Genomic DNA, 13021 nt, shown 5'->3' with positions numbered 1-13021 from the left:
GTAGATTTCTATCACTTATTATCCCTCTTAAACCTATCCTCACCCCCACCTCCCTTGCATCCAATAATTTATTAGTTATTTACTGAGTTTCATGCTTAGGAAAACGCAGAGCTCATTTGTGGAATTACTCACATGTGAACTTTGTTTGGCTTTATTTATCACTCTGAAAGTCTTATTTTCCAGGAATTGATTCACTTAGAAATAATGTTGAAACTTTTCATGAGGAATCTTCTAACGGGTTTTAGATTTACTTTTCTAGCCAGATCTTCTGGCCTTTTGGGACACCAGAATGTTGCCTCCTTGTTTTAGAAAAATGTACAATAAAATTAACTGTTAACTGACCTTTATTAACTAATTAGTTCAAGATGTGTAATTCAGTTCAATTAAAATTTTCTTTTGAAAACTTTTTAGAATTTTAGGTCACTCTTAAAACATTCTTGCTTAAGAATAGTTTATAAAGCAGGTATGAGAGTTATAGTGATCCAAATAGGGAGAAAGAAGAGCGAACAAAATAGATTAAAATAAAATATTGCATAAGTAATTCCATGAAATTTTACATAGGTCTTCAAGGAAGATATGTCTGTTTCCCACCCAACAGAAAAATGAGAAGGAAAAAGGAAATTTTACATGGGGGCTTGGAATTTAAACAGAAGCTGCCAGAAAGTCCGTATCTAGTAGACTTTTCGAAAACATCTTTTCCTAAATCTTTAGTAAAGAAGTAAAATTGCTTAGACAAAGTACATTATAGCTTTGTCTTATCTAGTTTAGGTCTGTGCTTGATGGCTGTTGGAATGACAATAAACATCACATCCTGAACCATTGAAGGAAGGGGAACTGTATTTGAAAATCGGTGAAATGCAATAATCCTCAAACCAGAATCATCAGTTTGTTAATAAAAGATGTATGGCTCCAAGTCATATTTTTTTCAGGGTTTTGTGACATTTTCATTAATCATGTAGCCCATGCGTACAGTAATGCCCATTTTGTTATAAAACTTGGTGATTGTTTAGATTATTAGACAAGGTAGCGTGAATATTAAGTCAGATCACATCATCTTAGAATGACACATAAGTGCTTACATAGAATCGTTGGTGGAAACAATTCACGATAAAAAGTGCAGGACAGTTCAGAGCTCCTGTGCAGACTGCACGTCTGTCTGAAATCAGGTTTAAAAAGTGGCCCTGTCTCCAGCTGACTCGTTTTGTCAGACTGAGTCACAGGATTAACCCTTGACATGTTCCTTTAAAAAAAAAAAAAAGGCAAAGATTAAACAACTGCATTCACTAGAGCAGCACTTGATCCATCTATATGCCTTTTTTTTCCTGTAATATGATTCTTCTTAAGAAAAAAAAGTGTGCTGCAGCTGTTGCATAGATTAAATTAGAATTTTTTCAAAAAATATTTTTGAGGAAGAGAAAAAAGACTTATCATAAAAGATCATTTGTAACTGTGATAAAATGACAGTCTGTGTCAACCAGTTGTAGTTTTTTCAGGGTAAGGCCGACTTCAAAAAAATATTTGGGGGTAACAAAAGGCCTTGCGGTAGCACAAGTAGACTATGGGAACATTTTATTTAGATTACCACCCTTCTCTTGATGATTTACTGTGTTTGAAAAATCAGTTTAATGTCATATATATGTAGCCCTCTCTAAGTTTCTGCTTCCACCTTCGCTTCAGGCAGTCGTGTATACCAGCTGAATGTGTTGTGTACCAGGGAAGAGGAAGGTGTCTTAAATACACATGTATGGATTTTTGTATCTCTGTTTTTGAAAGCAGGAATGAAAAAGAGAAGCAAAAGCTTTTAATTACTCAACTCTGTTTAGAAACTATTAGGTTTCACATTCAGGTTTCAGCTTTAATAGCAAATTTCTCCAGTTGCTTAATAAACTACTTTAGAACAGTAAAAGATGATAGTGTCTGACTTTACTCTGAACTTTTTAAAAATATGTGTTTATTCCTTTCAGAGTATCATATAGTTGTCTCTAAAATAAAGAACCAATAATGAAATACTACAAGTTTCACTGTGCTCGAACAGCCAAGATTGTATAGTTGGGTTTACATGATAGTGTTTGTTTTATCAGACGAAGTAGCACTGTTCTCTGGCAAGCCTGGGAGAAATGAGCCTTAACCACTGTCAGTGGGTTTTGTTGTTGTTGTTACCAATATATAAAAGTTGTCTCAAGTTGGGGCAATGATTATAGGAAGAAAACGTTCAAGTATTATCAGTGTTTTGTGGCTTCCCTCTTTTCCCCATTCCTCCTCAATTTCTATTCAAAAGTAATTTTTTAAATTTTTAGTCATTAAGAGAAAAAGGAAATTTTATTTTAGATGATCCATTTCCCTTTTTTTTTTTTTAAGAGTAGCTGTTCTGTCAGAGAACGACTATCTATGAAAGAGTAAAATTTACTTGAATGGTTTTAAGGCTTGGCATTGTTAATTGTAAATCAAAGCTTTTTACACAGTTCTCTAAGGATTGAAATGGGTCTTTGTGGTCTCTCAGGAGGGAGGAAGTTACAGACCACTCTGCAGACTGGCATTTTAATAGTCTGCTGTACAGTGATGTTCTTTTGCAGCTGCTGCTTAGTCTTTTCTGTATCTGGAGAATGTGGGGAGGTTTTATTGTTATTCCGAGACCGTCAGCTTTTAAACATTGCGAAGTTAGCTGGCCTTATTGTCTGATTTGGTTTTATTACTATAATTTGATCAGTATGTTTCATAAGAATGGGTTGGGGTTTTTGTTTATTTTTTGCCCTCTTATTGAATGTTTCTGGAGTATTTTTTAGAAGAGCTTTGCTTCGTGAAAGGTGCCTTTAAAAAAAGGTGATGTGCCCCGTTTTGCATCTTGTTAGCTCTCCTCTGATTGGCACAGTTTTGTTAGAACCTACAAGGCACAGGGAGAGGGAGAGTAATACAAAGAGGTTTTGATGGGGAGAAAGGAGAGAAATGTTTCTATTTTGTTTCTCTGGGTTAGAATGCAGACAAATGCAAAAGACAAATTGAAAATTTTTTAAATAACAAAATAATACGTGGGAAAAATATGTATTTGCAGACAGTGTCTAAAACCTTTTGACTTGTAAGCATAATAAAATGTTTAAGTCTGTGAGACATTTACTCCTGTATCTTATTTTTCCTTTTTGAGAAATTTGAGCATTAACATAAAAATATGAATATAAAAAGTATTCTTTAAGAACAATAATGAACTTGAAGGAAAGACTTCTCAGAAACCTTTTTTGGTTTATCAGCTATAGTGCACATTTTGTCTGTTATACACACCAGCCTTTCATACTTTTATATAAGGGAAAACAAAACTACTACTATTTATAAGAGAAAATAAAACTACTACTATTTAACTACTGAATTGCTTTTACATATTAGTTGGTCTAGAAGAGTGTAGTCCATTATAAACTTTTAATTTGTGCTGTGAATGAGAAATTTAAGGAGATTTATAACTGAAAATCTGTATTATTAAATAGGTCTGTTTTTAAAAACATTTATTTTCAAGATAATTTTTTTAAGTTTTTGTACTGAACTTTTCATGAAATGTGCTCCTTTCAACATTTTTTTCCAATATGATTTTTATAACTTTAAAAAAAAAATCATGATTTGTACTAGCTAGTTAAGAAGTACTTACGTGACGGGTCCGCTTTCTCCAGGAAGTGATTTTGTACAAGGCTTAACTGTCTAGATCCTTCTTGTTACACATGATTCAGTGTTTCCAATTCCTGATAGCTTGATCATGTGTTTATCAGGGTTGGAAGCAACTTTAGACCAGGCCAGATGGTGATGTTGCTAGAGGTGTAGCAAGCTGGGCTTCCCTGCCACCTGTACTCTAATTTAATTAAAACTAAAAACAGATTAAGAGATGTCAGTTTGCCTTTCTTAGAGAGAGAGAGAGAGATATCATATATATGACAAAATTAACAATTTCTTGGGATATTTATCTCTAAGACACTGTGTATCTCTTTTCATTATTTACCATTCCTAAGTGGCTTGTATTTTTTTAAATACCCAAACTTTGTCTTATTGGTATCCTCCACCAATGCAAGGACTTGATAGAAATTGAAAGAGGTTACTTACAGCATAAACCCTCCCTCTCTGCTCTGTGAGTTGGTTCAGTCCTATTTTGCATAAGTTCCTTTTGAGTAGATCCATGTGTGGATGCATAGTGCTGAAGACTTAACTCTGTTTGGCTGTGTGGATGTATGTCTTGGAGAGAAGCTGTGTGCATTAGCTGCAAACTAATATTTTCAAAATCAACATGTATTGTGCTTATCCTGTCCCTGGAATGGGCAGCAATTCTTTGATGTATTACTACAATGGGAAAACGGTAAGTCTTTTTCTTTGTTCATATAGCTTCTAACTGGCTTGTTTAATGGAAAACAGTGTAGATTAATTGCTTTTTACTAAAACCTGTGAGGTTTTATCATTTTCTGCAATACATTTAAACTATGTATTTCTTTGTAAGTAGCGTCAGTAAAGTTGCCTTTGACACTGTTACTCAATAGTTGTTGGCTTTCATTTTTAAAAAAGGATAGAAAATAAACCTGAATTTGTGAGTTACTATTTTTAATGCCTGATGTCTTTACTAGCAATGAGCTTGAAAGTACATATTTTTCAATGTTTTTTTATATTGTAAACATATAATCTATATATAAAACACATACACTCACAGAGAGAGAGGATTGTTTGATGCTTTGTAGATAGAAGGAAAAGATGAAAGTCATCTTGGATATTCATAAAAATAACAAGTATGAAGCTCTGGGAATGATTAGGGAAGCAGTCAGCTAGTGAGGGCCGTATTTCCTGTTTGGAGTTTCAGGTCCAGAGCCTGACTTTACTGGGATACCATCTGTTTCCAATCAAACCAGAATTTTGACCCTGTACAGATTCATAAAATAAATCACTGTTTTTCAAAGAATGCATTTAAACATTTTCCAAAGAATGTATTTCTGGTCAATTTATAGCACATGGTTAGGTGTTTTAAAATAATACCTTTCTGTGTTGCTAAGCAAGACTTTTCTATTCTTTAATTACTTAGTATTATTTAGAATGTTTCTACAAAAGTATCTTTAAGTCAGAGGGTTTTGTATATTCTAAAAGTGAATTTCACTGGAAGATTAAGAGTTATCCTTATAAGATAATTGATAAATATAGTGAAAGTGTTATACTAGTGAGTAACAATCTTGCATTTATGTCAGAAATTCAGTATTTTCCTCCTCAATCTTTACAAAAAAAAAATTTTCCCTCAGGTGTATTATTAAATACATTCATGACTTTAGTGATTTTTTTTGGTCGGGAGTCGAGGCATTTTTTAATGTTAATGTTGGTAGTTATAAAGAAAATATAATCACATTTTCCTAAAATAGGTGTAAAATCAGATATGTTTGTTCCTTCCCTTTTCACCAGTTGAAAATGTTTTCAAGTAGCATATGGTTCTAACCAGGGTACATGAGAACTAATGAAAGCACTTTTTCATTCTCTGACTGCTTTGGGAAGGCCTCTTTGGACTATGTTAGCATTTGGTTGTTAACTTTTGGGTAAGCTTTCTTAATAGATGATAATCAAGCCAAAAATATCCTAAACGCATTAAAAAGTATGTGTTCACACTACCCATATAAGCAGCACTTTGGGGAATGTGAGAGGTAGATTTAGATGGGGAATATAAGTGAGATTACTGATCTCTGTATAGCTTCCTTGCTGTCTTTAAAATGTGAAGATACTTTTATGTCCAATTCTGAGTAAAATAGTCATTTTGAAGATTGTGTGTGTGTCAGTTCAGTAAAATTAATTATACAAGACCTCTGAAGCAGAGAGACTGTAACTCAAATTGAGTTTAGATTTTATTCTTTAAAGAGCACAGATCACTCTATTACAACATTTCTCTTTGTTCTGCATTGGGTTGGGGGCAGGGGACAGCTTTGATGGTATTAAGTATTTCCAGACTTACGGTAGATGACATAGCTGGTATGATAGAGAAGTGTAGCCTGAAAATTGATAGCCTGTGCCTGATATAGGTCAAAGGTGACTTTTATGTTCTTGAAAAATGCATAAAGAGCTGATATATTGCTTAGTCCTCTGTATCATAAGGCCCTCGTCTTAGTGTATTTTCTTATATGTATTTTATTTTTACTGCCTCTGGTTTTGTTTTTGTTTTTGTTTTTGTTTTTTTTTACTATTTTATAACTCTTCAATAAGAAAATGATGGAGTATGTAATTACATTATCCAAAGACTATGTGAATGCCTCATTTTACTGTATATATTGGGGAACATCTACCCATCAATGCATCACGGTAAAACCTGGCACTTTAACTTAAAATTTCCAGGATCTAAGTGAAATATACTTCCTTACTTCAGCTATGGAATTTTTATATAATCCTCATAGTGAACAGGTTTAATTTAAGCTCACTCTTTAATCCTATCTTACATTTTATTTTAGATGATAGGGCAGATTAATAGTTTGAAATGCTAACAAGTTCCCATTGATTTCATTTTTAAGATCCCATTGTGGGTATTAGGGAGGAAGAATTCCTAAGTGGTACTGGTTTTAAAATGCTTCCTTTTTTTTTTTTTCCTGGTTTTTATTTTTAAATTTTCAAGTTGGTTTCGTGTATTTAAGGATGGTCGAGGTACTTTAACAATAAGACTGAATAGTTTCTAGCAAAAAACAGATTAATAAGAGAAAAGGCTTTCCATATTTTATTAAGATTTTATGATCGTATTATATTATAGGAAATATAACAGGCTTGGACATCTATATGCAGAAAAGAAAAGCCAAGATGTTAACCCTATTTTCCCCACTATTCAAAAAGAGAGGGGGTGAATGATCTGTATCATATGTAGCCTTTGTGTAGTTGTATTCTGTAACTACTGTAAATATTAATATGTGTTTATCATAAATAGGAAACTGAAAGCCATTTTGAATATCAGTTTTTTGAGATTTAAAAAATAGCAAGGAATAATGGGTTTCTGAGCTTCCTTATGTATAAAGAACTTGGCCTGCATTCAGTTTTCTCATTGATATGACTAAATTGTGTCCTTTATGCAGAAAGGTAGAAAGTCTTAGAGGTAAAGGAAGTAAAGTTTTGGGAGGAGAGGATTCCTGTTTTCTTCACCTTGAGGATTCTGGAGTTTCGGCCTTCCTCTGATCTGATCAGCCTCCATTTTCTAGGCCTTGAACTGAAGATGCTACAGAGTGTTCCAGGTATAAAAATTGCAGCAAGTACAGACATGATGCTCTTTTAATTGTATGAGGGGATTATTTTAATCTTATCAGAGACAACACAGAAATCCAAGTTTTGAAACTCAGGCTTAGAAATACATTTTTAATATTGAGCTTCTCTGGATGGAATCTGGGAGAGAAGAGACAGAAACTAACATGATTATAAGGGCTACTCTGTGTCAGGAGCTATACTGAGGGCTTTATGTTGACCCCATTTAACTCTCACAACCACTCAGTCATTTAGTTGTTATTGTCATTCTTTTATAAATAAGGAAAATGAGGTTCAAGAAAGTTAAGTAACTTGCTCAAGCCCCACCCAGTTAGTAAGTGCTGAGGTCAGAATTGAACCCAGATCTCTCTCCCAAAAGCAGGTTTTCCCAAGGGCAAGTTAACTAGCCTCCATAGCAAAGGGCCAGACTTCATTTATCCTTACTACAATTTGTATCAAAATATACTACACTGGAAAGAAAATGTAACTGCGGAAAACATGATGCCATTCTTATAAATACTTAATGTATTTTGCATATATGATGAGACTAACAGTTTTATGAATGCAAATTGATTTGGTCACTCAAGCAGATTTTTATTGTTTGTTTAAGATGAAGAGCTTTAAACTAGATTTGTTTAAAAACTCAGGAAATCAGACTAGCATGGTCTCCTCTTCTAATAGAACTCACAGTACTGAAAATTGGTTTAGCCATGGTTTTGGCACCTGCCTGCCCACGTAGTTTGTATTTTCATAAGAATTAGAGTAGGAAGTAGCTAAAATTTCATTGTGAATACTTCTAAACCTTATGTTGCAAATAAACATTATTTGTTAATATAAAAGCACAGAAACCAACGTGAAAGTATATAGAGCTAAATTTTGGTTCCATTGGGGATTTATCACTAATTAACGCGAGAGAGGAAAGTACAAGTGAATTAATTCAAATTTCCAATTTGTCTGTGGGCCCAGTAGAGTTAAACCTAACATTTGTATGATGAGGAAAACATGAATTAATTTAAGAATTCTGTGAAGATGCAATGCCAAAGACAAAGAATGACAAGGACTTTAACTTAAATCTACTTTGATTTTTCTCCCCTTTACCGAAACTGAGACTATATTCTAGATATAAATCCAAGGATTTTTTTTTTCCCCTTAATTTGTGGGCTCAAATACCAGTGAGTTTAAAAACTACAGCCGTTGCCAGGAGAGTATGTCGTCACTGGTCAGCTTTATTAATGTTTTAGAAAGAAATTTATATCCCTTTCCATTAGTTCATGAATTTGTTGAAGAAAGAGATCAGGTTCTGTATTGTTGGATCTAAATTTCTTTAAAATGTGGGGAGCTAAGGAGTGCCATTCGTTGATTTGTTCTAGCATACAAGTTTCAAGCCCAGCCCCTTAAAAATTCCGTAGTTTATCTCTCAGGAAAAACTGTAGTCATTATGACAATGATAGCAGTTACAATAAAGAGCTGGTGAAAAATGCCCAGTGATCTTAAGATTAATAAAAATGTGCTTGACTTCCTGAGACATTTTTCTCACAATTGAAAACCAGTAACATCCAACTGTGCTTGTTAGACAGCAAAACTAATAATTGATTTTAAGCTCCTTTTTACTGAAAATGGGAATTTTGTTAGAGAGGAAATTTTATTTCATTTCACCCCTGAACGTGTCTCTGGGAATTTTTGGGAAAAGACATTGATCCTTTTATTTATGAAACTGTTGAAAATAAAAACATGTATTTTTATCCCCTAAACATGTCTCTGGGAGTTCTTGGGAAAAGACATTGATACTTTTATTTATGAAACTGTTGAAAATAGAAACATGTATTTTTATCCCTTTTACAGAAATTCCAGTTGTGTTTTTAGCAGACTAATTAGGTAAAAAGAATCCTCGACAGAGATGGTTTGTATGTCCTTGAGTTAGTCCTTGTACTTCAGACATTTTGCGTTATGATGCCTTTGGTTTTGGTTCTTATGGTATTTGGTACTGAAACTATTTTCATTCTCAGGCTTGGAATTACCACAAAAACTCCAGTAATAGATTGGACTTTCTGGCAAAATGGCAAAACTTCTATTTTTATGTAATAATAAAATACTGAAAGCATTGAAATACTTATCAAATCTTTTGTCTAAGTATTCTTAGATACTAGAAAATTCTTAAACAGCGGTTTCATAGATTTATTTAAAATTTTTAATGTCTTTCTTTGGGGTTATAGTTCTTTTAATTAATTTTGATTAGAGAAGGAACAAAGAAATTGGACGACCTAAATTTCAGAAACTTTAAAATGTTGTCATTTAGGTTAAAGATGCTTTGTATTTGAGTTTATACATTAGATCAGTATTCGCAGAGAATAATAGATCCAAGATAATCAGAAAAATCAATAGGAAATTGTTTTTAGGAAATTTCTTGAACTTCCTCTAACACCTACCTAGCACCCTTATCTGAATCAGTATAATTCTTTTTTTTTTAAGTTTTTATTTATTTATTTGACACAGAGAGACAGCCAGCGAGAGAGGGAACACAAGCAGAGGGAGTGGGAGAGGAAGAACAGGCTTCCAGCAGAGGAGCCTGATGTGGGGCTTGATCTCAGAATGCCGGGATCACGCCCTGAGCCGAAGGCAGACGCTTAACAACTGCACCACCCAGGCGCCCCTGAATCAGTATAATTCTTAAAGCCAATTTTTTCCTCTTTTTTTAACAGCCTCTTTTTACTAAATTCAGGGGCCCCAAAATTTAGAAATAGAAACTGTTGTTTGTATTATTGTGTGAGGAACTTAGGTTAATCAGCAATAACTAAAAAATAAAATAGTAATTACCTAGTTTTTCTTAATTTTTAAGTGTTGACCCTTAAACATGCATATCTTAAAAATTGTTGGCCCAGAAGTTTAATTACAGTTCTTAAAGATAGGATTTGACTTAGGTTGTGATTTTCTTTTTTTCCAGTGACCCAGACTCTTTTTCCCAGGCTTTTAGGTACTCAGGTATATCTTGTGAAATTTTTATTGTTTAATACGAAGTATAGTTATATAAAAATCAGGTAAATTAAGTGGATGTTTCTGACTATATTACTACACTTTTATTTTGAAATTATGATGGTAGAGTAAATTAGCCAAATGTTTTGTTTTGTTATTTTGGTAAGTTGATAAAGACTGTGCTAAATGATTTTTCTTATTATTTTAAACTTTTCACATATTGGAGGTCCATATTAGCATGTATTAAAGTGTTTAATGGTACTTATTGGGATTTAAAGAAAACTGCTATTCAAATCATCTTGACAATAGAGCTAATAGAAGCCTAAACATAATGAAATCTTGATAGTAATTACTATGTTAGAGCATGTTCAGAAAAATGGATAAGCTCCTCCATCTTTCTTTTTTCCAAGTCAGGTGAAAATGTTCCTAAATTGTTTGAAAACGACCGATTTTGGTTTTCATAAGCCTTGGACCTTATGAGACTCCAAAAATATTTCTTTGAAAATGATTTATGCAATTCCAAACTGAGTAAGGAAAAATGATCTAAACCTGTGGTGTTCAGTATAGTAACCGCTAGTCACATATGACTTCATTAAAGTTAACGATTCAGTTCCTCAGCGTACATTCATACTTCAAGTGTTCAGTAGTCACATGTAACCAGTGGCGACTATACTGTACAGCACAGACGTGGAACATACTCAGTATCACAGAAACCTCGATTGGATAGTGCTCATCTAAAGCATTTCTCTCATTCTCTGTGGAAGGGTATCTTAATTAAGATTTATAGCTATTCTCACATACTAAGGAAAATTCCCAACTCATCTCCTCATCATTTGGGACATTTAAAAATATCAGCCACCACACAGGCTATGGATCTATTTTTAAAGGCATGGGGAGTGACATCGTCTTTTAACCCATCACTGGATGTGACAAGATTTAAAAAAACAAAAGGAAAGAGGAAAACCTGTCTTTTTAGCAAAAGCTACTACTTCTTTGCATCTTTTCTCAATAACTACCAGAAAATCATTATGGCTCCCTGCCTGACAGGGATGTTTCCAGTATTAATCACAGGAAAGATGCATTGAAATCAAGAACACAGTGCACAGCTCCAGCCTTTCGAGCTAAACAGAGGGAAAGATCTGCCCTGAATTTGGAGTTATCCATATGACTAAACTGAATCATCCAAGCAAATAAAAAGGAATGTTTTTGTTAACTTGACTCCAGTTGGTTGAATGAGCTAAAACATCCCAAGGATAATTGTGTAAGCGCTGTAAAGAGTAATTATAAATATTCATCCCTGAAGTGCTCTGTCACACTTAAAAAGTAAGTTTGGGTAGGATGAGATGAAGACGTCAAAGATTTTGATGTGGATTTGTTCTGTTCAGCTAGACTTAACAGGGTGGTATCTTAGATTTTCAGTTAATATTCATTCAGGTTGGAATAAGTGTTTTAGTTCTCTTCACCAGACACTCAAAATTTCTCTCATCACCATTCCTAGAGGATAAAATGTAAGTGCTTCGGAAAGAAGAAAGTCCCATGATAACAATTGTGAGCCTGACATTCCAAAATGGAAGTTAGAATTCTAAAGAAAAGTTCTAAATATCTACCACATTTTAATGCAATATCTTAAATTACTTAGTTGTACCTTTTCCTAAGATTTTATTTTTTTAAGTAATCTGTAGACCCAACATGGGGCTCGAACTCATGACCCCAAGACCAAGAGTCACATGTTCTACTGACTGAGCCAGCGAGGCGCCCCTCTATTTCTCTTTTAAATAATTTGATTCCTGGTAGATTTTAATCATCTTAAAGCATATATATTCCTTTCTCTTAATTTTAAGATTGTTTGTTGTGATACAAAATCATACTTCAGATGTAAACGTATGATTAGATCATTAGCTAGGAAAAAAAAAAGCTGGCATCTATGTGCAGGTGATCAGATGACATAAGCAGTCTGGTTTTAATTTGTGGCCAGTACTGATTGTAACTAAAAGAGACTTGCTCTTTTTGTGGAATTGGCTGACTATTTCCCTACATCTGGAGTTAATAAAGCCTTTGAGACCACATCAGTTGCGCTTTGCCGCAAGAACTCTTTGATCTGAAAAATTGAGACTGGCACAACTGCTGCTTCATAACATTGCATCTATGTTTTTGCAAGCTATGGTTAAGATACCAAAAGTAAAGTTATTTGGCCAGTGTTAGAAATGCCGTTAGATGGGCCTCTTTGAGAACCACGTTTTTCAAAACATTTTTATTAAGATTAAAAACTTTAAGCTTATGTTAGTAAATAAATGACAAACTTTTAATAGCTTAAGGTTTTCACTATTTTCATTTGTAAGATCTATCTTTTAGAAGTCCATTTATTCTTTTTCAAAGTTTGTTTATAAAGGCTAACATTAAAAGCAACTTTACCTCTAAAATGAGCCTGTTTTTTCCGTACAGCTTAAAATTTTTATATACGAATAGGCCAGCCTCTTTTGCTTTGTGTGGTTTATCTTGGTTTTCTTGTTTTCCATGACAGCAATCATTAACCATTATCTGATCAGCATATTCTCCTTTATTTAACTGTGATTTGTAAATCAGTACAGTCAGGTTTATCCTTTATTTGCTTTTATAATTGCAAACATTTAGAATTTTTTCAAGTGTAAGTATATCATGTATGGAATACAGTGAATTGAATGGGAATAAGGATAAATATAAATTGACAAATTATACATTTAAATTGACAAATTATGTAGATTTTTGTGTGTGTGAGATGACACATCAGAACTGGAGTTTTTTTCCAAAAGTTGGAGGCTTACATACTGTTTCAATCTGTAACCTGGATAGAATTAGAGAATTT

The 13021-nt window shown here is 33.5% G+C and overlaps 1 protein-coding gene across 6 annotated transcripts in view; it reads left to right on the top strand.

Annotated features, from left to right (window-relative positions):
* Positions 1 to 13021, top strand: part of TCF12 (transcription factor 12) — a 350911-nt gene that overhangs the window by 289261 nt on the left and 48629 nt on the right. The window contains exon 1 of one of the 6 annotated variants that reach the window (XM_008706021.2): positions 4191 to 4327. The exons of 4 other annotated variants lie outside the window; for them this stretch is intronic. In XM_008706021.2, coding sequence (XP_008704243.1) covers positions 4259 to 4327 — 69 coding nt within the window. In that variant the 5' untranslated portion in view covers positions 4191 to 4258. Of the gene's footprint in view, positions 1 to 4190; positions 4328 to 13021 lie in introns of those variants that run through there. One more of the 6 variants, XM_008706020.2, reaches the window with a different exon arrangement.

Source organism: Ursus maritimus, unplaced genomic scaffold, assembly GCF_017311325.1.
Source record: "Ursus maritimus isolate PB19 unplaced genomic scaffold, ASM1731132v1 scaffold_35, whole genome shotgun sequence".
In the NCBI taxonomy this organism is placed as follows: Eukaryota; Metazoa; Chordata; class Mammalia; order Carnivora; family Ursidae; genus Ursus; species Ursus maritimus.
This window is presented reverse-complemented; position numbering and strand designations above follow the sequence as displayed.